This window comes from Xiphophorus hellerii, chromosome 18 (assembly GCF_003331165.1).
Source record: "Xiphophorus hellerii strain 12219 chromosome 18, Xiphophorus_hellerii-4.1, whole genome shotgun sequence".
NCBI classification, from domain to species: domain Eukaryota; kingdom Metazoa; phylum Chordata; class Actinopteri; order Cyprinodontiformes; family Poeciliidae; genus Xiphophorus; species Xiphophorus hellerii.
Window position 1 is genome coordinate 25,138,646 of NC_045689.1, and position 25,883 is coordinate 25,164,528.

The 25,883-nt window shown below is 41.7% G+C and overlaps 4 protein-coding genes across 8 annotated transcripts in view; 3 read left to right on the forward strand and 1 right to left on the reverse strand.

Annotated features, from left to right (window-relative positions):
• Positions 1-15,288, forward strand: part of sh2b2 (SH2B adaptor protein 2) — a 34,206-nt gene extending 18,918 nt beyond the window's left edge. The window contains exons 2-9 of the mRNA XM_032545251.1: positions 1,273-2,206; positions 6,800-6,901; positions 7,085-7,176; positions 7,525-7,625; positions 7,744-7,905; positions 8,766-8,968; positions 10,055-10,229; positions 12,190-15,288. Of these exons, the coding sequence (XP_032401142.1) occupies positions 1,304-2,206; positions 6,800-6,901; positions 7,085-7,176; positions 7,525-7,625; positions 7,744-7,905; positions 8,766-8,968; positions 10,055-10,229; positions 12,190-12,521 (2,070 nt within the window). The 5' untranslated portion in view covers positions 1,273-1,303 and the 3' untranslated portion in view covers positions 12,522-15,288. The remainder of the gene's footprint in view (positions 1-1,272; positions 2,207-6,799; positions 6,902-7,084; positions 7,177-7,524; positions 7,626-7,743; positions 7,906-8,765; positions 8,969-10,054; positions 10,230-12,189) is intronic.
• A 1,261-nt stretch (positions 15,289-16,549) lies between these two features.
• On the reverse strand, positions 16,550-18,741 carry dnajc30b (DnaJ (Hsp40) homolog, subfamily C, member 30b). The gene has a single exon (XM_032590569.1). The coding sequence runs from the start codon at positions 18,676-18,678 to the stop codon at positions 17,533-17,535; it is 1,146 nt and encodes a 381-aa protein (XP_032446460.1). The 5' UTR covers positions 18,679-18,741; the 3' UTR covers positions 16,550-17,532.
• On the forward strand, positions 18,641-24,072 carry bud23 (BUD23 rRNA methyltransferase and ribosome maturation factor). 2 transcript variants are annotated; one of them, XM_032590575.1, is made up of 12 exons: positions 18,641-18,747; positions 20,165-20,202; positions 20,824-20,919; positions 21,234-21,316; positions 21,854-21,950; positions 22,049-22,145; positions 22,233-22,283; positions 22,375-22,460; positions 22,627-22,672; positions 22,767-22,828; positions 23,452-23,541; positions 23,682-24,072. In XM_032590575.1, the coding sequence occupies exons 3-12, from the start codon at positions 20,831-20,833 to the stop codon at positions 23,734-23,736; spliced, it is 756 nt and encodes a 251-aa protein (XP_032446466.1). In that variant the 5' UTR covers positions 18,641-18,747; positions 20,165-20,202; positions 20,824-20,830; the 3' UTR covers positions 23,737-24,072. The 2 variants fall into 2 exon arrangements, with proteins under 2 accessions (XP_032446466.1, XP_032446465.1); XM_032590574.1 differs by lacking the exon at positions 18,641-18,747 and adding an exon at positions 19,730-19,910.
• A 656-nt stretch (positions 24,073-24,728) lies between these two features.
• The window catches only part of stx1a (syntaxin 1A (brain)), a 60,228-nt gene continuing 59,073 nt past the window's right edge, over positions 24,729-25,883 (forward strand). For 2 of the 4 annotated variants that reach the window (XM_032590572.1, XM_032590570.1), the window contains exon 1: positions 24,729-25,133. In XM_032590572.1, coding sequence (XP_032446463.1) covers positions 25,104-25,133 — 30 coding nt within the window. In that variant the 5' untranslated portion in view covers positions 24,729-25,103. The remainder of the gene's footprint in view (positions 25,134-25,883) is intronic. The other 2 variants (XM_032590573.1, XM_032590571.1) reach the window with 2 other exon arrangements.

Here is a 25,883-nt window from a genome sequence, read left to right on the forward strand (position 1 = left end):
CATCAGTAAATAAAAGCCAACTAAAATAAAAGTGAAGTGTAAACTTTTCTATTTTACGAGACAGATTACAGAACTTTTTAAACTTGAAAATAGAAGTGTGCCACACGGTAAGGCATTCATTTTCTTCTACAAGATATATTCAAAATAAATTACAGAGACGTACAGATAGCTATTCGCTCAGACCTTTTGTGCTTCATCTTTATATCATCTAGTCATTTACTGTTTTTATTCATTTTTAAAGAAGCCTTTCTCTGTTCGTTTTTATATTCTTTATATCAGGGTTAGAGACATCACTGTGTGTGCCTCGCAGTTAAACTTAATTTGACTGCGATTTAAAAACCAAGACAAAATTAGTAGAGCGGCAACATTAGCATGTTGTGTTAGCATTTAGCATGATTGGGATAATTAGCGTGGCCAACTAAAAACATTGTTCTCTGTAAACCTCACTTATGTCCTCACATAAGGTGTGAGATTTCCTTAAGACTGTCAACATTTCCTAATTCAACATGTTCTATGAAAGATAAAATTGGATTCCTTAAAGTGATAAAACAGGGAAACGTCTCTGTATTAGCTTCCGGTTATCTGTTAGCGTTTAAATTTGTGTTTAAAAAGCTGTAGTACCTGTTGAAAATACAGTTTTCTCTCTAGAAGCTTCCTCTACATGTTTAAAATCCTTGGTAATTCTGGCGTTTGCTAAATTAGAGTTCTCAACCATCAGTAACAACTTCCACACCAAGTGATGTCAGCATGACCTGTAAGAGAGCACATGTTGTCTGAGTGGATGAGAGATTTCCTGCTTGCAAGCTTACCCATCAGAGGCAGCCAAGCACAAAAAGCATTTTCAGTGCATTTCTTATATTAATAAGATCTAACAGAGCACTAAAATACAGATTTTTGGTAATATGGAGGTTCTGGGTTTGAATCCTGGGTTCTTTTGTGTGGAGTTAGCATCTTCACTGGGCGCCTTCTGGTTCGGGCATCTTCTCACTGTCCAAACAAAAAAAAAAAAGAAAACCCATCAAATAAACCAAGCAAATTTGAATTGTATTTTTCTGTATTTCTTATAAATATCATCTTGGTGATACATGCAAGCTGGCTCACAGTCTGCTCCATTCACACGTCTGCTTCTTCCTTTTGACACCATCTCACACGCAGGCTGTTCCCCAGCTGTTTTATGTGATCCAAGGCCAGCGTTTTCTCTTTCTTTCTCTTTTCTTTTTTCTGTTTAATCCACACTGACAGACAGTCTCTCTCCCTCTTCTTCCTCCTCAGCCTCTCCTCGGTGGGTTGGCATGGCCCAGTGATGAACGGAGCGGTGCTGCCCGGTAGCCCGGAGCTTTCCTCCTCGTGTCCGCTGCCCGACTGGAGAGAGTTCTGCGAGCTCCACGCCAGAGCCTCGGCCGCCGACTTCGCCGACAAGTTCCAGCGCTTCTTGTCGGAGAACCCGTGCTACGACTCGCCCGGCGCCGATGCCAGCTTCTCGCAGCACTTCGCCAACCACTTTCTTGAGTGCTTCTCTGCGGCGCTGACCCAGGCCAAGGAGAAACGGGCGTCCTCTCCGGGGGAGGACGGCTGCAACGCGGCGACCAAGTATAGCATCGTTCCTTTCCTGGGAATCCAGGGTTGCCCGCTGACCTACGGCCACGACCTCTACCAGCGGCGCAAAGACACTGGGGCTTCGAGTGAGTCTCTGGACAGCATGGACAGTGGAGGCGGAGGGATGGACGGGGGAGGCGGTGGCGGCAGCACCTCCTCCAGGGGTTCACAGAACCACAAGATGTCCGTTCTGGGACAGTCGCGCAGCTCAGAGGACGTGTCTGTCAGCCACCCGAAGGCTCGCTTCAAGAAAGGCTTCTCCCTGAGGAACATGAGTCTGTGTGTCGTGGACGGGGTGAAGGAGATGTGGCACAGACGGGCCTCCCCGGAGCCCGACGCCCCCTCGGGAGCCAGGAGGGCCAACGGGGCGGGAGGCGAGGCGGGAGGGGGCGAGAAGTGGTCCCAGAAGCTCAGGCTTCCCCGGAGTTCCCAGGGCCACAAGGCCGAGCTGCTGGAGATCCAGAGGGAGGGGGCGCTGAGGTACATGGTGGCCGACGACACGAACTGTGTGGGCGCCGCGCAGTGGCAGAAGTGCCGCCTGCTGCTCAGGAAGACCAAGCGGGAGGACGGAGGGGAGAAGTTCCTGCTGGAGTTCTACGTTCCTCCAAAGGTATGCTGATGTCGTGGGCACATTTTTCTAGTCAGTTTCTTGGTTCAGGTATATTATCTCAAAAAAAGGTGAGAACAATAAACCAGAAAAAGCAACTGCAAACACTTAGCCAACTTCAACAAGCTCATGCCAGAGAGAAAAAATGATCGATTTTTAGTAGCTAAAGCGATGATGGTGAGTGACAGTGTGAACCAAGCAAAATTTAAAAAAAAGAAAGAAGTATGAACATGATTATTTACACTTTTGTTTCCATGGTTCCGTTTTGTCTGTAAAGAGAGCTTTTTAATGGGGGAATGTCCTAAAGTAAAGTAAAAAATAATGGCAACTGAATCATTATATCATGAGGTGCTACGCATAGCTAAAGCAACACCTACAACACCAGTGAAACATGTATGAAAATAGCATGAAGCAACTGCAAAAGGTTTACCGAAATAAGAGAGACAATATAGTTGAGTTGAGGTGCATGTTTATATTTTCTGTCTCACCTACTTTGAAAACTTCTGGCCTAAAGCATTTTATGGAAAACTTTTTATTTATGTATTTGGGTTTTATTTCTCTCAGGAGTCCTAAGAGACGAAGCGGCAGCAGCCAGTACAGTCTCTCCTTACTGGTATCTCTTTCATTGACCTTGACAAACACTAAAATCCATTTCAGATGATAAATCCACTGTAATCCACGAATTTTCTCCTCCTGGATCACTTCCTCCTTTCACGTCACACAAGTCGATCCGTTGAGCTTTCCCTGCGTGTTCTGCGATTACAGAACTGAAAGAGAGTGGCTTGCAACTTGTGGCGTCGCCCTGCTGGCGAGGTGTAAAAGGTTGAATTTATATCCATTTACATTTATTCAGCGCATAAGATAAAACCTAAGTTGTTGTGCTTAATCCGTAGCATGTTCCTATCTTCAGCAGATTCTCAGATTAGACTCACTCTTGGTGATCAGGTTTTGCCTCTGCTCTGTTCACCAACATCTTCTGCAGCCCCTCTTCCCTTTGCAATGTACCATAACGCATAAAACACACACATAGATTATGTCACCAAATGATGATCTGACTGTGAGGGAAAACCAAGATTCCATCATTTTCTTATTCTAGATGGAGTTTTTTTTTACACGTTTTGTTTTACGGGGATGCCATACAGACAGCTTTAATATCATCAAATACCATTTATCTCTGTTTTGTGCATTTTTACTATCTTCAGGTTTAAGTGCACTGCAAAAACGCAAAATTTTACCAAGTTAGTTTTGACTTATTTGAAGTGTGCTAACTTAGAAGTAACTTTTTATCAAGATATATAGGATCTTGTTTTAAGTCAATATTCCTTAATATTGATGAAAAAGCAGTAGTTATATATGAAATAATCTGCCAGTGGAACAAGACATTTTATCTTATAATATAGGAAATATGTCTTGTTTCACGGGCAGATTATTTGACATATAACTAGTGATTTTTTTTCACCGATATTAAGGAGTTATTGACTTAAATCAAACTAATATATCTTGCTGAAAAGTTACTTCTAGGTTAGTTTTGTCTTATTTCAAGTGTACCAAGATACTAGAAGCTTGACCAAAAATACTTGGTAAGATTTGTGTTTTTGCAGTGTAGAAGAGCAAAAAAAAAAAAAAAAAAATCAATGATGACAGTAAGCGGGAGCTGCAGCCCTTCCTGAATGCCAGATTAAAATTCAGCTATGCGATCCGGCGCTGCAGCGCGGGTCACAGCCACACGCTCCTGAGCATGCGTGCACCTTTCGCATTTGGCTGCATGGGATTTCCACATCGTTGCCCCGTGACCTTTAGTAGGCCAGGAGGCTGTGCGGCTGAGTGCGTGTAAATCTGCTGCTGTCCTTCGGTCGTGGCTGGTGGGGACGTGGAAGCGGCTGCTTGGGGCAGCAGAGCGGTGAGGACAGGTGGGAAAAGGAGGGAGGCTGCAGAGACATCCAGAGGCGGCCTCATTGATTTTTATAAGGCAAGAGGATCTTAGAGTTTCTTTTTCATGTTCACATTGATTGCTTCCCCATCTTGGGCGAGCCAGGTGCCGGGACAAGCAGGAAAAAGGAACCAAAAATAGTTTAGAGGGTGACCTCACTCTCTGCCCAGCCAGCGAGAACCACAAGAGGAACAAATAAAGAGGAATAATTTAGCTTCATGGTGTTAATCTGCCGCCTGGACGACAGGTTCATTAAACACACATGTCTTTCATCACCACCGTCCCATTCACGTGTTACAAATCACAGCAGCGGTCGCTCCGAAGTGCTGGAGAGATAAACTGACTCATGAAAGTCTCACTCGCGCCGAGTCCCCGGTTCCTGCCAGGGGTCATCAATCTGCCGGCTCCTCTACAACGCAGCGCCGACGGTCTGCGTCATGACGCCGCACACTCTCACTCCGCTTCACAGCACACGTAGGAACACGACAGACAGAGACGGGTAGAGAGTCGAACTGCTAATGACGCTGGCTGATTAGATTGCTGAATCCAGGAATATTAACGGAAAGTTAGGTGGAAGGAAAAACTGTTGGAAAGTTGGATAAATGAGGGCAAAGTCATTCAAGAGTAGCACATTTTTACAAGAATATAAATTATTATAATAAAATAAATCCATCTTAAATATCTTCCAAAGTTTGAGATCATGTTTTGTAAAAGTTCTTAAAATTAAAACTTAAAGTTACCTAAATGTATTATTTGCATGCCACCCCACACTTTTTCATTCGTGGTGTCTTGATGTTTTTAGCACGATTGTTTCTTCTCTTATTGGACCAACTCTCACATAGACGAATAAAAAGTCATAAAATAAACTAGTATTGTGTCAGAACATCATAATTTATCCCTGAAGAATTTAGAGAAACATCAAAAAATAAATAAATTGTGACACCTCCATTACCAAACCTGTTGCAACTGTAAAAATTCCTGTAAAATCATCAGTTTTCTTCACGTGCGTTTCATAACTCAGGAAATAACTACGACAGCTGCTCCTACTTGCATGCAGTCAGAATAGCAATTAAAACATGAATGAAAAACACTTCATGCCCTTGGTTAAGTATGGTGGAGGATGTGTAACCCTGTGGGAAACCTCTGGAACCTTATAGAACTGCCTGATTTCACGAACTGAGCAGAAACAAACCCCTGCATTTATCTTGCATTACTCCATGCAGTAACACATTAAAAACAGGTTGAGACCTTTTTGCCCATCTTTACCTCGGCCCATAAGAACCAGTGACACTTTTAAGGAGACGGTTCCCTCAGAGGCTGGTCTCACCCCAAACAGGGTGGTTTAATACAGGAAGTGATTTTTATTTATTTATTTATTTTTGACATTTGGTCCAGGAAATAAAAAAGGGAATTGTGGGTGTGGATGGCAGCCAGCTGCACAGGCAGGTTGAGATGAGTGCAGCGTTACTCCAGACAGATCAGCTGATAAGCCGCTGCCAGACGATCGCTCAGCCTCCTCCGTGCTCCGTCTCCCCCTCCCAACACACACACGTAAATAAATGCGCACAAAATACACGCCATTTGCTGCCCTGAACATGCTCACGGACTCTGATTGAAGATTACCATGTGGCTCTGCAGAGGGCCTGCCGGGACCTGCCCTCCCCGTGTCGTCGCCCTGGTAAACTTGTCCTGTTGAATGTTTTATTTGTCAGCCTGCAGGAGAGATTGCTGGGATGAAGTGTGGTGTGGTCCGTTAATGACTTGGCCCAGAGCAGAGTTTTTGCGCTTCCTTCTTCCGATCATTGGTTTAATTATATTTGCAGATGTGGCGCTCTAACTACCGGGTCCACGCTTTTACAGTCGACTTGTTTGAAAGGGAAGCTTTTGTTTTTAAGAGAATTAAAACTGTAACTATGGGATCAAAGTTGTTTCTTTATATTTAGCTTCCAGGGATTCAGACTTTCTTTTCTTTGGTGTTTGGCTGCTGGTTCACTCATTTCTTGACTGTTTTCAGAGAAGCATTTGTGTTTTCCTTCAACACAGAAGAGCTGGGAATTTCTTTTTTAAATTAATTTCCAGAAACCTGTGTTAGTGCCATTCGTCCATCAGTCTATTTGTGCATCCATCCATCCATTAGGGACATTTATTGTGTCTTTTATAATTTATTGTGATAAATTTATTATCAAGATAAGAATTTTGATTGATTGTCACAATAACTTCCAGTTGGTGGAGTTTAACCTGACCGTATTGTTGGTTTAGTTTAGTTTGCTGTGTGCAGTTTAGTGATACAAAACACACTTCTTCATGTGACTTGAGTCCTAAAGAGACGTATCGCATATGTGAATGTTGTAATATCTGTTTGTGGGATTTTTAAAAAATTGATTAAATAGTTAATATCGCCACTTTTATTGTTATCACAATCGTAAAACTTTAAGTCCACAACCTCTACTGTCTGCCCGTCCATCCAAATCAACACTAGAGTAAACTGGAAACAGGTCCGACTTTTATTTGACTTCTTTCAGGCGAATCTAATTTTAGAGATTCTAAATCAGCAGCAAATTATTAAAAAAATAAAATAAAATCTAGACTATCTTTGTCTTGTTGTTAATTAGGCACGCAGAGCAACGTGTGAGCTTTAACGAGTCCGTTTGTCTGTTGGGTTTTAGTGTTCAAAGCCTAAAGTGAGCATCCCCCTCTCAGCGATCGTGGAGGTGAGGACCACCATGCCGCTGGAGATGCCCGACAAGGACAACACTTTTGTTCTGAAGGTACGCTCTGCCCAAGCTCCACGCTTACGCCAACCGAGTCGCTTAAAATGCCCCCAAAATGGGGAGAAACGCGGCAGCACAGAGGTGACTTCAAGCTGGAGAAGTTGCAAAACAGGCAGAGCTGCGATATGATGCAGTGAACGAAGCTCAGTGTGTGACTGATGTTTTTGGCTGCTTTCACAGGTGGAGAATGGGGGGGAGTACATCCTGGAAACCATCGACTCTCTGCAGAAAAACTCCTGGGTTGCTGATATCCAGGACTGCATAGACCCCGGGTAAACTGGCAGATAAATATTTGTTGTTGACTGAAGACGGAGGGAGGAAGTGAGGGGAGGGGAGCGGAGGGAGAGGGGAAAGGGAAACACACACAGTCATTAATCATCCAATTACTGGACTTTTTGACAGGCTGTTTGAGCAACAAACATGGGCAGGTTTGTGCCGCTCAGTTTTTTTGGATTAGTTGGACGTTTGTCGGCACAGGTCCTTATGTAAACAGAAAGATTATTTGTTTCGCCGTTTGCAGGAAGTGGTGGCGCGCAGGACCATGATAGGATACGGCTAATGTTTGTTTGCTCCTGTGTATACGCTCTTGCGGTTGCTCTGACCTGCCTCCTTGTGTATAGAGACAGCGGCGATGACATCGAGCTGGCGTCATGTCCTCACGGTCAGGCCTCCAAAGACTGCTCCATGGTGGCCTCTTGCAGCTGCGAGCTGCTTTCCGAGGGTGAGCTGAGACTTCACTCTACGCTGCACTTTGAACAGTGTTTACATGCTTTGATGCTGGAAGAAAGGTCCTGATTTATATATATATATATATATATATATAAAAATACACTTTTTAGGTGTGTATCGTGCTCCAGAGAGGTCCTGTCCCACAGCAGCAGATCATTACAGCGCCCCCTCAGTTCGATGCAGGGAGCCTCCCTTCACTCAGCACCCTTCACACATGCCTTTAGAGCGCTTCCTGCAGTCCGCAGAGGCCCAGAGCTCCAACGCTTCTTCAGGTAGCAGAACGCCGCTTTGCTTTTTCTCTCAGAAATATGGCCGACACTTGAACTTTATGAAAATCTGTCACATTTCAACTGCAAACTTTTATGTATTTTACTGGGATCTTATGTGACTGAGTAGGTTGGTTATTCCACTTGATTCTCATCTCCAGCTGTTCGGGCTTTCTCCCATTGAAATGGATTCCTGTGGTGAATTTGATATATACCAGGGCAGTCAGCGAACAGATGAAGACGAGAATGATTGATGTTGATTTTCCGCGCTGTTTTAGTATTGTAGTCTGCCTGTAGATTTAGCAATGGCAGCTGAGGAAGTGAAAAAAGCCGTTCAGTCCGTCCAAATATCGAAATAACATTAACCATCTTGTTCAGCTCAGTACTTCTGAGCTGAAACAGAAGAGAAGAACTGTCCCTTCTCCGCAGTAAGAGTCTGTTCGTTTACAGCACAAACGATTTCTGGTAAGCTTTATAGCGTTAGCCGAACGTTATCAATTGGGTAAAATTTAAAACCTAAACTGAGTTCTTGCCTCCAGGAAGCAATCATTTTGTTAAGGTTCCAGTTATGTCATACTCTTTCCATTTTTCAGTCAATGGATTAAACAGTTGTTTGTCAGACGTTCAAAGATTGTTATAATGTTTTATAGTCTAACTTTGCCTAAAATATCTCTCCAAAGTTTGGCGGGCCGCCCTTTGGACACACCTGAACTAATATATCTGTTCACCTATTACGTAGCTAAACCTATAAAATACAATTAATTTGTCAATGTGACATGACGAAAACATAACGTTTAAGTGTTGGAACGCTTTTTCAAGAAACCATACAAAAAACCCCAAAACAACTAACTTGTGACATTGCACAGGTGGTGGCGAAGGAACAAAGGAGCCAGAGGGCGATGCCAGTTTGGCAGGTTACCCATGGTTTCACGGTACTCTGTCTCGTGTTCGAGCGGCTCAGCTGGTGCTTGCAGGCGGGACCAGGAGCCACGGGCTCTTCGTGATTCGTCAGAGCGAGACGCGGCCGGGCGAGTACGTCCTCACCTTCAACTTCCAGGGCAAAGCCAAGGTGAGACCTTATGAGGACAGGAGCACCTTAAAATGGTGGATTCTGTCATCTCTTTCAGGGTGTCTGTGCATTCTTAAAAAGTTGTATATTCATTAATCTAAATTAAGGCCTTAAAACAATTGAGTAAAGAAAATGTACGATGGCCTTATGTATGCTTACGACAAGTCTTGCATTTTTTGCCGATGCAGGTTTTCTCTTACAGGGGTTTTGTATCAGACAAAAGTTTGAGTCGCAGTGAGGCGTCGTCACTCACTGCTTCCTGTGTCTGGAGGCAGTTAAAGCCGTCAGTAACAACTAGCCAGCTAGCTTGCTTTCTTGTATGTATCATGGGAAAGTATACATTTATTTGCATTCGTCTTCGCTACTGGATCAATTCTGTTGCCGAACCATATGAGGTTGCAAACATTATGTGAAAAAAAAGCTCAACCCTATGAGGCTAAAGTTTGTCGAGAGTGATATGACGGGTCAGAAGTATAAAGCCTTTGCTGCCAAGAGTCACAAAAAGACAACAGAAATTTTACTATTTTGGTCCCCTGAAAAAAAAAATATATGTGCATTTCTCTTGTACATTTGTGTTGAGATGTAGGTCTTAAATTTCATTCATAATGTTCTTAAAAAGTCTTACATTTCAGTTGGTGAAACCTGAAAGCCTGTCCTGAAACTAGCAAAACCCTAATAATGTATTGTTTAATTAGGATAATTGACATTAGGCATCCAGAATAACAGATTTAACCCAATACTTTTAGCCTCTGCAGCTGACAGCCAGCTAAGTTGTCATTTCCTAGGAAAGTCTCTGTAACATCAGAGCTCTTTGCTCTCTTATGTAACGTGATCCCAGGCCATCACATCTTGCCAGTCGGCTGTGCTGAGGAAGTGTCAGCTGCCATCATTTCCCCTGGTGTCAGCCTCGGGATGCTGTCACTCTTCTCCCGCAACAAGACGCTTCTTAAGATAGTGTCCTCTGTCCGGGTTTCTGTGCATCAGCTGGCCCATTTTCTTTCCTTTTTTTTGACTGATTTTAAAATCTTTTCTTTACCTTGGCAACATTCTCTGTTCATTCTCTCTCTCTCTCTCTGCTCCCTGCAGCATTTACGTTTGTCCGTTAATGAGAACGGCCAGTGCCATGTCCACCACTTGTGGTTCCACACTGTGACGGACATGCTGAGACACTTCCACGCCCACCCGATTCCCCTGGAGTCCGGCGGATCGGCCGACATCACGTTACGCTCGTATGTGCAGGTTCAGCGAAGCTCCGCTGCAGGTATGTCGACACGCAGACTTGAACAGGCCACATATAACACATAGAGGGTCTTACAAAAGTCATCTTGTGTAGTCACAACCACATACTGAGGGAAATAATTGATTGCTTCCCACTTTTTGTACAAAATATAACCTAAATGGGGTATTTATTAGTATTGTAGCTCCCTTAAAACAACAAAAATAACTCCTTTTTAACTCTATGTGTTTAGTTTAATGTCTGTACATTATACAACTGTTAGGAAAAGGGCTCAGAGATTTACTGTAGAAAATTTGTGAATAAAAAGGATAGGGATAAAGTTAGCTGATCGGAAAAGGAGAACATTAAATAAAGCAAGGGCGATGTTTGTGGTCCTACTTAAAAATAATAAAAGTAATGTGTTGTTAGAGGGGACGGGGGAATTATGTAAAATCAGCTTTGAGCTTTACGTAATGTCGTAATGTTATTCCCTCATCAAAAACATAGCTGGAGTGTTGCTTTGATTCTTTCATGCATGTTTGAGAAATCCTCCAACCCAGCCATTCAGGAGTGCTTTAAAGATCTCACTTTGCTCCTCCAGACTAGTGGCAGCGGCACTTAGCAAACACCTGGCACAATATATGACCTACTACTCAGTCTCCTGTGAATGATCGTAAAAGGCATATTGAGAAGCATTGTTGTGATGCTGAAGGCATCTCAGAAAGGACAGGATCTCCTTAAAGAGACAGAGACACAATTTCCAGGTGTCACATTGTGAAGTTCAATTTCTTTTCTAGTCATGTTGTATATATGTAGCATTTTCATATCAAATGAAGGTAACAAAGTTACTTGATTGTGCTACAAAATGACACCATGAACTTGGAAAATGCACAATAGCTCCCCGTTTAAAGAAGACAAATACTTTTATAAGATTTTATTTTGTTGGTGAAAATTCCTTTAAAAAAAAAAAGTACCCATATGCATCAACCATCTGGGCCAAACTAGCCAGACTCTCGACAACCCCGGTAAATATCAAAACAGATTTTTTAGAATGACCCAGTCAAAGTCCCGACTTGATTTCAAAGGCTTGAAAATGGATGTTTATAGACTCTATACATTCAATCGGACTGAGTTGTTAGTGATTTTTGCACAGAAGAACTGATGAAAACTTTCACCTCTAGATTTGCAAAGCTGCTGGAGATGAACCTAAGAGACTTGGAACAAATTGAGTTCTAAAAATAATCTAGAGATTCATGTTTCTTTTTTTATTATTCTAAAAACATGTATCATTTCTCCTACTCTCCATTTTTACGCTCTGCTTTGCATTGTAATTGCAGAAAATCCGAGTAAAGCACATTGAAGCCTGTTCTTGTAGAGCTTTTGCATATTATCATGACCGTCGGTCGTCCTGAATAGCCACTGACTGTTTGGACCTTAATGTGATTTCAAATGACGTATATCAGCTAAAATCTCTTTAACCAACTAAATGCAATTCAGGAGGAACTTGCAGGTGGCTGCTCGTGTTGATGGATGGCAGATTTTGACCTTCCCTCATCCTACCACCCTCCTTGGATAAATGCTCCCCCTCCCCTCTGTGCAGCAGAGTAAGGGGAGGGGAATTATACAGCTGAAGTTTTGCATGCAGGCCTGGACTCTGACTCCATCCCGACGGTCACAAAGAGGCCCTCTGTTTTTCCAGACGCGGGTCCTACACACACTCATCCACTCGCTCGCATGCAAATAAAGCGAGGGTTTCATTCGAGGTGTAAAAGGCCGTATTGATGCGCTGCTCAGGCATGTCTTTGGCCTCAGTGTTGTTGGTGTTCTTGCCCACTAAGAGAAGGGATAATAAAGGAGGCACACACTGCCTGTGTTTACATGCCGATTCATGAAGGAGCCTTTGACTCCTGACTTTCCAGGAGGACCAGCGAACAGCGACCAGAGTTGTTGTTTCATTTCTACATACGTGTCCACTTTTTAAAACACTTTCTTTGTTCTGCCACAGATGCGACCGTGCCTCCGGTTTTCACTCCTCCTCGGGATGCGTCCTGCAGAACGGATCCCGTCCAGCCGGCCCTTCACCCGCCCGGAACTGCCGCTCCTGTGGGGCCTTCGTCCGACGGGCCCCTGTCCTCCAGCACCTCGTCCTCGCCCACTGCCCTGCCGTCCCTCTCCCGGAGCGACCCCGGAACGGGGCTGGGCGGCGGCGGCCTGCAGAGCCGGAGCAACAGCTCCGAGCGCCTGTTGGAGGCGTCGAGCGGAGCGTCCGAGGATTACCACGACGCCGACGGGACCCGCAGGGCCCGCGCCGTGGAGAACCAGTACTCCTTCTACTAAGCAACCATCCTAAAAAAAAAAAAGAAACAAAAACGTTTGGCTTGTTTACGTCCTGAAAACACAAGGTGTCAAGGACAACTCCGCACATTTAAAGAAACAACAATAACAACAAAACCCTGATCCAAATCACTCCTCATTTCCTCGGCTTATTTTTGTTCCAGGGAAATTTCCTGGGAAGCAAATGATGCCAAACGGCCTGTTCATGCTAACAAATTCCCCTTTTGGCTTGATATCAAGGACGTGGGTAACGGACACAGAACAAGAGGTTAAGATGCACAAAAAAAAATAAATAAATAGAAAAACTTGATAGTGTGGATGATTGCAGGCAGATGGAGTCATATGGTTTCGATTCACTTCCTCTGTCCGTTTTCTGCTCGTCCTTTCCCACAGTTCCTCAGGAGCGGAGCCGGTATCGCCGCCCTGCCAGAGGACTGAGAGTCTGAAATGACCCTGCAGAAACCCCCCGCCTCTCTCGCTCAGTTCCTCGGAGCATCCTGTTAATGTTTGTAAAGCTGCTTTGAATCTGTCCCGGATATCCTCGCTGTCCCCCGAGGATTTTCTCTTCAGAGTCCGGCTCCGGGTCTTTACACTAACACTGGGACAGCTAGCACATGTGTTTGTGTTAGCTGAGAGGTATTTTTTCCTAAACCTGAACAGCCTGAGGGGCCTCGGTGCCTGACAGTTAGCCTGAACTCAGAACAGACTGAAGCAGGAGGAGGAGGAGTCGATTAACATCCCCTAAAAATGTGAGTTTAATCTCTGGTTAAAATCTACAGTGCAAACGTATTCATAGCCCTGGATCTTTTCCACATTCGGTCAGAGGGATTTTATGTGTTAGATCAAAACAAAGTAAAGTAAGTTGTGAGATGAAAGGAAAATGATACATCTTTGTTTTAATTTTTACAAATGAAAATTTAAAAAATGTGTTTTACATTCAAAGTCTGCCCCCTTTTACTCTGATAAACCTAAGAAAAAGTCCACTGTAGCCAACCGCCCTCAGTCCACCTGCATAAAACTTAATCTCATTTTAAGTCCAGCTGTTCTGCTGAGGCGTCGCAGAACAGCTGGAGTACGTTACTGAACAAGAAGACCAAGAAACACATAGAACTTGGAACTTTAAATCAAGATTAGGCTATAAAACAATATTCCAAGTTTTCTACTGCACCACGATCCATGTAGTAGAAAGAGACAACGAAAGAGAACGAAATTAAACTTTTTGCCCAACATTATACATGATGATGCTGAACACATCATCCCCATGAGGAAACACAGTGGTAGCCGTGTCATGCTGTGGGACTTCTTTCCTTCAGCGGGGGCGGGGAAGTTGGTCAAAGATGATGTGTGTAGATAAATACAAGGCATTCGTGAATTTCAATCTGCTTTACAATCATGCACAACTCGGTGTTGATCTGTCACGTAAAACCCCAATTAAAATATACTAAAGTTTGTATTTTAGAGTGACAAGTTGTGGGAAAAGTTAGAGGGATATGGCTATCTTTGCAAGGCCGGATGTTAAAAATGCCACCTGTAAAGGTTTTTGAAAGTTTCAGCGAGGTCACTACATCCAGACACAAGGTCAGGTGTTTGTTTTGCTAAAACGTTTGAGATAGTTTCTATGAACCGGACAGGACGGCTCCCGTGTTAGCGGGTTGTTACTCTGAATGTGTGGCAGTGTATTAGAGTCCAGATATTTTTAATGGTGTGTGTGTGTGTGTGTGTGTGTGGGTGTGTGTGTGCTGCAGTGGTGTTTCTGAAACATGCTTTTCCGGGTTCCTCCGTCCTGGTGGCGGTTCCGTATTCACACTCATCACCATCAGTGGTAACCTATAGTTTAGATTCTCTGTTAACATAAGATTACTTTGAGGAATAAACAAAACCCAGCTTTATTTGGGGGGACTTGCAACATGTTTTTTTTTCTTTTCTTTTTGGGTGTGTATGCGCGTGTGTGTGTGTGTGTGTGTGTGGGGGCCTGTAGGCGTGCGTGTGTGTGAAAGGCAGCGTTGGGGACTGTTGTGTGTGCTCTGCAGGTAAGCTTGTGGGTATTGACTAGGACAAAGTTTTCAAGGTGGCCATGCTTGAATAGAAAGATGGGGTTTTGCTGTACGAACTGAGGTTTTATGCAAATTATTTCAAGAAAATAACTGATTTACGTTCAAAGTATGTAACATGCAGTTTGAAAAACAACCTAATTTGGGTTATTTTGCGAATCCAATATGAACGATAAAATTAACAATGTTTATTGCGTCAGACAGGCAGTAGCGATGGCCAGAAACAAACACTTTTTTTTGTTCAGTTTGCCAAAAAGACTATAAATGGCAAAAGTTTCATGTGAAAACTGTTCTCTTAAAGAAAGAAAACCCCAAAACGCTACTTTTATTGGAAACACACAGTTAAGCGTGTCTTATCGAGTATGGCCACCGAGCCTGGAATGTGATTTCAGCGGACAGGTGAATGGAGCAGCTCATGTGCCAATAAGAATCCTATTTTTTGAAAGCCAGTTATTCCTTCACCCATGTAAATGACATGTTTCCTATCGAGTCTTATTTATGTACAACCGGTTCTTCTTTATGAAACAGTGGAGAGAGAAAAAACGCCCCGACCCGTCCCACATATCAGCGACCGCTCTTCTTTCTGCTCTACGTAACTCTCCCACAGCTGAACTTTCTGTTGTCTGACTGAGTTTTGAAGAGTCTGTGCAATTTTGTACAAAGTGATGTAATTGACATACTACTTTATATTTCTGTGAATAAAACGTGACTCTATCGGACGTGTTGTGCGGTTATTCAGACGCGAACGTTTCACAGCAGTGTGCTTCAGTGTTTAAAAGAGAAAATGCACGAGTGTCCAGGTTATGCCATTGGCTCACATTTTGGACATTTGCTCTTAAGAACAAAGTGACGGGTTAATCAGAGTGGATTTGTTCAGATGTCTTCATGTCCTTCCACTCAGTTCAAATTCTTCTGTTTTTTTTTGTTTGTTTTTTTTAGATGGATGTTATTTCCATATATTCAGATGCCCCCTGGAGGGCAGATTTAAAAACATAAATGCATTGTTTTTAGAGAGGGAATTGCAAATCAGCATCTGTTGAGTGGAAAGTTTTAAAGATTACTTGATTTGAAAGGTTTTGTCTAGTTCAAAAACCTGTGTACAGGCCATGTTAGAGTTTATTCATATTCATTTCTTTTGAAGTCACATTCCTAACCAACGGTATGGTTAAATTTGCAAAAAAATAGTATCCACTTTTTTATTCTACAATATTCATGAAATTAGTTTATAAAAACATGTTTTCTTTCAGTCAAAGTATTCATTCTCCTGCACAGCTCAAAGATATGATTCTTTTCTAAATGTTTGTTATTCTCTAGTAACAATTCATGGTTTCCTTTGGTAGCAAGTCGTTTCTACAAATAGAACTACACTGATAAGATATGTCATATCTTATGTTTTTGTAATAATAAACACAAAGAACTAAAGCTTTTTTTAGATTTTATTATCTGAATCAAAGCCTTCAAGTCTTTTTCAGGACAATATTATCTCCTTGGAAACTAATCATTCCAATTCAAGTTGAAAAAGACTTTAAGGTTAACGTTGAGGTTCTCATATCTAAATGCTCTGAGCATTTAGATATGAGACATTAAATATTAAATATTGGACATTAAATACAGCTGCCTGCTCAAATTATGTACTTTATATTTTCCTACTAAGCAGTCAGGCTTCTTGTATTTCTTATCAATTTTGAATATTCTGTATTTTACTACATTTTAATTTGCTTCATACCTAAAATTGAGCAGATGGAAAACTAAATTAGTAAGACCGGATGCATGCTGTGAATTTACTGAACATATATTGATGTGTAGTTTTAAACATCGCAGTCATGTTTCCTGGGTTTATGTCAGATGTATGCTGCATCCATCTTTTGTTTCAACAACCTGAATGAGTACAAATGGAAAATCAGCCAGCGAGTCTCTTGTGAGGTTAATGTTCCTCTGCTTTGCATAGTCTGAATGAAAACATTCAAACACAAAAATAACTCTCCTTGAAATATTTGCAGATTTTAATACTTTGACAATTATACAGAAGCATCATTTCTGTACAGCATGTAGATTTATTTACATTTACACACCTACGGAAACTAGCAGATGTTTACATTTGCTCTTTACATATAATATGCATTTATTTTCCTATTACATATTCAGTGTAAAGGGGGGAAAAAAAGCTTGAGCATCATTCGCCATTACAAAGAGCAACCACCTTCTTCATCTTTAGGCCTCATTTGGAGAAAAAGCAATTAAAAGCTGCCTGGCTTGAGAGCTGAGAATGCAAATAAAAAGTAAACAATATTGTTTACAAAGTAGCTGTTTCTGATGAGGCAGAGCTTTGGGTGAAGAAACTTTGACCATGTTATTCTAAGATCACCGTTTATGAAGTTCAATCACAGAAAGCTGCTCAACATGACAAGCATTATCAGAACGGTGAGGGTTATTATTAGAGTCGCTGAATAAACATTAAGTAACTTATGAGCACACATTCTTTAGAATGACTTTTTTTTTTGCACTTTTTGATTTGTTGCTCCTTTAAATTAAAGCAAGTATGTTTTACAGGAAAACAATAATTTTGTGCTTCTGTTGGTTGAAATTCTACAATTAAAGCTGTATTTTTGTTGTTTGTTTTCGCTATTAATAAGTCAGATTCTCTGGTGTTTTCACATTTTTAGCTATAGAAAAGAAAATGGTTTCAAAATGCAAGCAGCTTAAAGCTGAAACGAGCTTAAAAGCGACTCCTCATTCATATGCAGTCAGTCTCTGATCATTAAGGATTCAACCGTTTTGCCTCAATGGCGATTTGAAAGATGAAGAGCCATAAATATGATGCCTGCAGGTTTCCTTCAGAAAGATCCAGTTTGAAAACTCTTGGAGTTTCAACTCCTGCTGCAAACTGTGCAACACCTGAACACCCTGAGCCGCCGCCTCCATCCGAGAAACATCAGCCACTGTCTGCTGCTGCTGCTGCTGGGTCAAGAACTGAACAGATTGATTAAGATCATCACTGACATGGTCGCCAGCATCAACGCGGCGAGCTCCCGCATCTTCTCCTGCCGGTACTCTTTCAGCCTCTTCTTCTGCTCTTCCTCCATCTGCTTCCTCTTGACTCTTAGGTCCCTCTCCCTCTGAAGCTGCTCTCCGTAGTGAGCCTGAAAAAAGGCGTCAAAATCAAACATGGGCCGACCACCGGTTTGGGAGAACGGCCTGGCTCTCTGCTGACGATAATGCTGCTGCTGCTGGGAGCTTGTGGCTCTGCTCGATGCGTCTTTGGAGGACGGCTTCTCTGGGCTCTGCAGGTCAGACTGGCTCAGGATGCCTCGGTCATACTTCCTCCTCAGACTGATGTTGCCCAGCACGGTGTAAGCCTCGCTGATCTCAGCGAAGCGCTGCGTGGCTTCCTTGCTGCCCGGGTTCTTGTCAGGGTGGTAGATGAAGGACTGCTTGTAGTAGGCCGTCTTGACCTGTGACTGTGTAGCGCGGGGGGACACTTTGAGGATGTCGTAATAGGCGGTTTTACTCCTGTGCAGCAGGGGAGCCTCCTCCGACCACCTGCTGTAACTTCTAGCTGCTGTAGAGGCTTTACAGGCACCAGGGTGAAGCTTCGGGTGTGTCAGTGAAGCTCCGCTCCCTGATCTGTCATCTGCGAGGATGAGGAGGACCGTGCAGAAGGCTCTGAGCTGCTGAGGGGACCACCGGGTGTCGGGGTGGGTTGAAACAGCCCCACTGGTCCAGATGGGCTTCACGCATGAGAACAGCTTCTCCCGAAGGCGTCCAGTCGGGATCAGCAGGTTTGTTTTGGTGACTGTTTGGCTCTTTCTGGTGACCGGAAGCCAGAATAAACGAGCTAAATGTGTGTTTAAAGAAGTGCAGCCAAGAAAAGCCATTTTCCTCTGATGGGTTGCAGTTTGTCTTACTCTGTTAAGTTTCTCAGAACTGCTCTGAAGTGCTCTTCCTTTTAATAGCTGGACACATTCTTCGGTAAAGTATCCCTGGATGCAGGTGTCGTTTATTGGGAGAAGTCCGCTGGGGCTTACGGGACGCAGCAGGCGAACGTGGCCGGGACCTACGGTCACTAGCCGGTAGGCTCCAGTCCCGAGCCGCTGGCTGACCTCTGCCATTTTACCAACAACAAGCCGGTGAACGAAGACAGACAGCTTCCGGGTGTCTCAAGGCAACAAACCAATCAGGTGCAATGTTTACAGGAAGTATTTTAACTGATCTACCAATCAGATTCACAACAAAGATTTTGGTGTATGCTGCATTTAGAGGTAACTGGGACATTTCAACTGTATAGGAGAAAAGGTCTTTATAAACACAATGAATATTTCTTAGCTTAGCTCAATGTCCCGACCCAGGAATAAAGTAAAGACATTGGGAAGTCTTTACTTCCCAATTTCAAATGGTATTTAATTAGACCAGATAAACAAAATATCCTAACCTAATGAAATGTATTTAGCATTTTAGCAGAGTAAGAGTACGTTTTGATCATTTTTCTCTCTACTCGGTTTTGACTAAGTTGAAATACTGTCTATTTGTGGCTTTATTTAGAAAGAAACGCGATTCCTGAAAGTTTATTAACCAGATTAAACTGAAAATAATTAAAGGTAATTGATATTTTTTTATATTTTGAAAATTTTAAATTAATATTTTACAATAACTGCCAATATTGGAGGGGTTTTATTTTAGACAAGAAAACTGAAATTACGTGACTCGTGCAGGACAATCTTTCTACGGTACTGTAAGGAGAAAGAAAACAACTCAGAAATAAAATTGAAAAAGTACAAAGGATTATCTGCTTTTCTCGACTGTGTCTCTAAATTGATGATGAAGACGATAATAATAATAATAATAATAATAATAATAATAATAATAATAATAATAATAATAATAATAATTAATAATGATAATAATATGATTTAAGTCAGTTTTTTGACTAGGTAAGATTTCAGTATACGATGCAGATGGTAAAAAAAAGTATCTGCATCATTGAGTTATTATTTTTTTTAGCTTTATGATATGCTTTAAATATCTACAAACTGGTGTTTTGATTATGAATTCAATGCAAAGGAGTTTATTTAGTTTTTCTTTTCCTGTTTGTAACCGGACAAGATCAAAGTATGAGTTGAATTTAATGAACAGCAGGTGGCGATAAAGCGCCGCTTCCCAATAGATGAGCATAATTTAAATCAGCGAACAAGAACTGTGGCGTTTCACATGTGGATAGCTTGCTGCGATCACAACATTTAGCTTGATTTTTTTTTTTTTTTTTAACAACAGATAAAGAAATAAAGCCAGAAGGACCATGGCTTCCAGCTGCCGCAGACCTGAACACACAGCTCCGCCGGAAGTGGTGAGTTTGACGGCTTTGTTTACCGCAGTGTGTGTTTGTGGAAGTGCAGAAGTAGTTTCATTAAGCGTTTGGTGTGTCTCCTTAGTTGAAACGTAGCATATTTAAAGAGGTATATTGAGGAAACTCATTTAAACCGTTCTTCACGTGTCAGTGGTTTTGTAGCTTTGTCACATTTAGATAAAATAAATCAGCAGCGACCTACAGACATGTGATTTACTGAGTTTGAACTGTGTGATCTAATCTCATCTCTGCAGTTCTACAACGAAGATGAAGCAAAGAAATACTCCCAGAAGTAAGTCTGCATCCTTTATATGTGTAAAGTTTGGGGCTTTTGTGAAAATGTCTCCATTTAAGCGCTTTGAGCTCCTGCTCAGTAATGTTTCTCATTAACTAATCTGTTGCTCTGTTGTGGTTCTTGTTTTGTCCTGTGTTTCGGATTATGGTTATGTTTTATTTATTTTTGTTGTGTTTGCTCGGAGCATTGTTTACTTTTCATATGCTTGTTAAGACGGATGCATTGGCTAATTTTCAGTATGTCGCTGTAGTTTGCATTTCTTGCTGATTTTACAAACATTTCATTTTCTTTATTTTCCCCAGTGGATTTCTATTTTGGACTTAAAATTATCCTGGTTTTTAAAATTGGAGAAACTTTGAGCTTTAAGTTTCTGAAAAAGTCAAATCAGTATTCTTTTCTTATCTGCAAAGAATAATTGCTCAGATTTTATTACTGGAGTTTTATTGGTGCCAAAAATCTTTAGTGTAGTATCTCAAATGACTACTTATCTGTTTTTTTTTTGCTGCATTTTATCTATTAATTAGAGCTAGATGTTGAATGGTGCTGTTAATAGGAGATTGTTTTCTTGCGCACATACGTTTCTCTCCACGAAGTCTGATTGTACTTCCTGATCGACAGCTCTCGGATGATTGAGATCCAGACTCAGATGTCGGAGAGAGCAGTGGAGCTGCTAAGCCTGCCAGAGGGACAGGCTTGCTTCCTGTTAGACGTTGGGTAAGTAAGTTACACCGGCTGTTTACTTGAAGCAAAACCTTAGTAAAATAATAATTTATATGTGTTATAGTTAGATTCTACATATAGATGATAATTATTTCTCTTGTTCCTGCATTCATAGCCATCTCTGTGGCTATGAATGCAGGAACGATGTTATAACGAAAAATAACGATGTTATTTTTTGCATACAAAGCTAATAAACGTCAGCACATTTACATCAACTGTGTATTTGTAATGTATAAAATGTTAATCTGAGAACTGCTTGGAGCCGGAGCAGAGAAACGTGAGGCGCTAAGTTCTGTTCTGCCTCCCAGGTGTGGATCTGGTCTCAGTGGAGATTATCTAACAGAGGAGGGACACTACTGGGTCGGAGTCGACATCAGCTCCGCCATGCTCGGTTAGTTTCACACGCTTTTTAAAAATGAAGCACAATTCATTAAGCATAGCAGAGGAGTTTCTGTGTCTCTATCCTTCTGCACGTTTGTGCTTCATCCATCTGTTGTTTCAAGTTAAACTAAAAAAAAAAACAAATGTGGGAAGTAACCTTGAGATTTTTTTGTATAGTATAAGTACAATGATTATTAATGTTGAGGTATCGAATCGTGTGTTGTCTTCAAAATATTTGATAAAAGAGCCAGACTTGGTTTTTATGAGAAAAACAAGAACGACCTGCAGCAGTTCAGAACTTCAGGCGTGATTTTTATATTAGTTTTTCTTGTTTAATAAAAACAAGCAGACTTTATGTTCCATAGGTTGAAGGTAACTATTAGACAATGGAAAAACGTAAAGTTCCTTGTTAGCTTTCCAGGCTACCAGCTGAGAGATTTTTGGTTGCTTTTACATATTGTCTTTATACCAATATGTGCATTCTCACTAGTGGATGCGGATTACTGTCTAATCACCAAGCGGTGACTGTTTTCCTTGATGCTTCCAGATGTTGCTCTGGACAGGGAGGTGGAGGGAGACCTCCTGCTGGGGGACATGGGTCATGGCATGCCTTTTCGGCCGGGCACGTTCGACGGCTGCATCAGGTAAACGCCGCGGCAGCTTATCCGACACATTTTAACGCTTTTAGCTGAGTTCTGAATTGTTTCAGTGATTAAAACTTGTGCTGTTTTACTCTCGTCAGCATCTCTGCACTGCAGTGGCTCTGTAATGCCGACAAGCGGTCGCACAGTCCACCAAAGAGACTCTACACTTTCTTCAGTACCCTCTACTCGTCTTTGGTAAAGTTTTATTGTCGTCAACCTGAACGTTAATACAGCGGATTCTTACATTCACAGGAAGTAATTTTGGTGTTTTTGTTCTTTTAGGCCAGAGGATCTCGGGCAGTTTTTCAGCTTTATCCTGAAAACTCAGAGCAGGTAGAAAATCTAAGATGCTTTCATTTGGAGTCTGAAATGACCTTCTTGTGCATTTAATCATCACATTTAATTTTGTCTCTTTTTTTAAAAGCTTGAACTCATTACCTCTCAGGCCATGAGGGCGGGATTCAGTGGAGGCATGGTGGTGGATTACCCAAACAGCACCAAGGCTAAAAAGTCAGAAATGTTCATCCACCTTCATATACATTCATATAATGTTCATCCACCTTCATATACATTCATATAATGTTCATCCACCTGCTAATAATCATAGGAGTCGTTCTGATTTAACTCTTTTAAGCTCATTACAAATTAAAACGGATCGCTTCTTATTTACCTCCAGGTTCTTCCTTTGTCTGTTCGCTGGTGGGACGGGAGCTCTTCCCAAAGTAAGAAACATATATTTATTTATTTTGGACTTACTTCCTGTTTTTGGAACTTCTATCTTAATTTTTTTTAATTATTAAATTCTAATTATTTCAGGGTTTGGGGTCAGAAACGTCAGACAGAACTGTTGCAAACCAGGTTCAGTATTCAGGACAAAGGTAAATATGTTCTAAGCAAAGCAGTAATTTTTGCACATATTGTTTCATTTAGAATATTAATACTATAGTAATATTTGTGTTTTTTGTGTAGCAGCTTATTTCAGTCATTATTTTGTTCTACTTTATTGCAAAGTTGAAGCAGCTTCAATACAATTGTTCTCCTACTGATGCTTGAAGCCTTCAGTTAAAATACTTGGCCTAATTTATTTTTTAAAAATCTTCACCTTTTTATTCATTTAAAGGATTTTGCCTTCAATATCCAGCCTGCTTGCCTTATTCTCTTTCTTAGACACGAGACGATTAAAGCAATTACCTGATTCTGTGAATGCGATTAGTCACTTTTGTTTTGGAGAACTCTGAAAGCAAGTTACGATTAAGTTGTAAAGCAGGTCTCGGCGTCAGTCAGTGCAGGTTGAGTCATACTTGTGTTGATGAAGCCAAAAGACCGACAGGAGCTCAGAGAGGGCCGTTGTCCTGCCTGACTTCAAACTCTGTCAGGTGGCTTTTCCTCCCTTTCACATTCGGATGTTTAAGCTCTTCTCAGTCAGACCCTTGGTTGTGAGTGTTCCCGGCTAAAGAGACGGTTTGAATACTTTAAGAAGCTCTTCTCTGTCTTTGCGAAGGTGTCAGTTTAATAACATGAAAGGAAAATCGGTGAAGAAGGGGCGAGACTGGATAATGGAGAAAAAGGACAGACGAAGGCGACAAGGAAAGTACGTGGGAAACTGTTCCAAAATAAAATGGATATTTTTTCTGTTTCAGCTCTAACAGTTTAAACCCACTTCAGTCTGGTTTGAAACCTGTCTCTGATTGGCTGACGCCCCTTCTCCCTCTTGACTGCTGTTTCCTGCAGGAACGTTCGACCCGACACGAAATACACCGGACGTCAGCGGAGACCTCACTTCTAGCTGTGACTCATGCAGCTGCTCCATCATTAGCGCCGTCTCTCTCTCTCTTTCTCTCTCTCTCCCTGTCTCACTCTCTCTCTCTCACACACACACACTCATGCAGTGTCCCCTGGAGCTTCGGCTTGATTGGACTTTTCAGGTCTCTAATTCAAGTGGACAAAACGCAAGCGATAAATTACACCAAATCGCTTTTTATATTTTATCAAGTGCTTTGATGTTTTGTCAGAAGCTGTAAGGAGATGCAGTTTTCAGTTTGAGTTGAAGACCGAATATGAGCTGCTAGGAAACAAAAAAATAAATAAATAAAACAGAGGCAATGTTATCCTATTAAAAATACTTTTCAATTGAATTGTCTTCATTTTCTAATTTATGTTCTGGATTATTCACTTTTTTTCTCAAATTCATTCTGTATGAAATGGATAATGCATGGGCGTATTCTTTAACAAAGAGCAAACCATTTTAATATAAAGCACTTCTTATTGAAGTAGGTTTGAATCAGCAAAACGGCATTTAGAAAGTCCAATTTTTATAAAGAAAGTCATCATTTGGCAAATAGAAATGTTTTTTTTTTGTTCCAGCTAGCCTAAAACAAGAACTTTGGTCACATTTGGAATCAGTGAGGAAAAAAAATAATTTTATTAGATATTTATAAACGCTTGGCTAACTGTGGTGATGCAAGAGCTAAAACTGTTGATGTGAAGCATGTAGACCAGTAGAGTCCAAACCTTTTCTCACGCAATCATCGAGTTAGATACACGTGAGTGTCGAGATAAAAACGAAAACCCAAAAACTCATTTTATTGTATTTTCCTATCTTGCGAGTTCAACAAGAAACATAACGCAATATTTTTTCTTTTTATAGATTCATACTTTGAATTGCCTTCTATGTAAATGTTTTTCTCGCCTGTGGCCAAAAGATGTCGCTGTTACTCACTGGAAACCACTTGGGCGTTATCCTTTAACCTGATCAATCGATAACCTGAACAAACAAACATTCCCGTCTCAGTTCACCAAGCAGGTCGTGTTTGTTGTTGTTTTGTTAACTTATCCCAATTCCTGTTGGAGCCAAATTCACTCTAAAAAGACAAGAGTTTGTTTCTGCGGATGGATTAAAAGGGGAGTTTTATGTATGTGTCTGATTGGGAATCGGCGGAAGGCCGTGCCTCACCTTAACACATAAAAGTAGTCCCTGTCTGTAAGGAGAACCGGGTTTCGGAACCTCTCCCCGCGCGTCCGGCTCGCATCATCCAGTCGGTCTCCGCCCCGTCGCTCCATCATCAGCTCACATCCAGGGAAGGGGGGGGAGGCGGGGAAATAGAAAAGAAACGACGGGAGCAGGAGGAACCACGTCGGTGGAAATAAGGAACCATGAAGGACCGCATGCAGGAACTTAGACATGTAAGTTTCTGCTTTATTTTTGTGCTTTTCTGCTTGTTTTTGTTCACTATCGGTCCCTGTCTGCACCTGTTCAGCCGGAGCAGAGGCGGGTTGAGTCGGAGCCCTGCTAGAGCAACAGTTGTGCCTCTGAATGATGGAGGCGCACATTTGCTGTTTTATCAGAAAACCAGCGCATGTTGGGTCCAAGGGTTGTTGTGAGCGCCGATTTGGATGGAACTCAACTAGTTGTTGCTTTAGTGTTCAAGCGAATCGAGTCATGTTCTTAATTATCTTCGAAACGTGTCCTCCTCACTTTGAGTCGGTCGGTTATTGATGCGGTTTAAAGGTGAGCTTCATCAAGACTGTACAGGAGGTTCATAGAAAAGCTCATCTTTAATGCACAAAATCTCACAATTGATTTATGTTTAGTATTTGGAGATGAAGGAAAGAGATTTAAAGTCTTTGTGCAATTATCTTGTAAAAACTGACATTAAGACAGAATGCTATATTGAATTTTGTGAATTAGTTAGTCTGTGTCCAGCTGATTAATTGTGGTTATGAACCAAATACTGGTCCCAGTTCGTCCATTTCACCTGTTACATGTCCACTGACGTACACACAGGGCCGGTCTTACGTAATGGCTTACTAGGGCCACTGTTTTGGGGCCCAAGTTTTGTTATTTTTTTTTTAGTCCTAAGAGTTTAAATATACGCTATCTGTACCTAAACATACATCTAGATATATTTCATGATATTCTGAAGTCTTACCAAG

Coding starts and splice junctions, on each gene's coding strand:
- bud23 (XM_032590574.1), top strand. CDS start 19,863: ATGGCTTCCAGCTGCCGCAGACCTGAACACACAGCTCCGCCGGAAGTG. Junction 21,951..22,048: donor ACGTTCGACGGCTGCATCAG/GTAAACGCCGCG, acceptor TACTCTCGTCAG/CATCTCTGCACTGCAGTGGC. Junction 22,146..22,232: donor GTACCCTCTACTCGTCTTTG/GTAAAGTTTTAT, acceptor TTGTTCTTTTAG/GCCAGAGGATCTCGGGCAGT.
- dnajc30b (XM_032590569.1), bottom strand. CDS start 18,678: ATGGCAGAGGTCAGCCAGCGGCTCGGGACTGGAGCCTACCGGCTAGTG.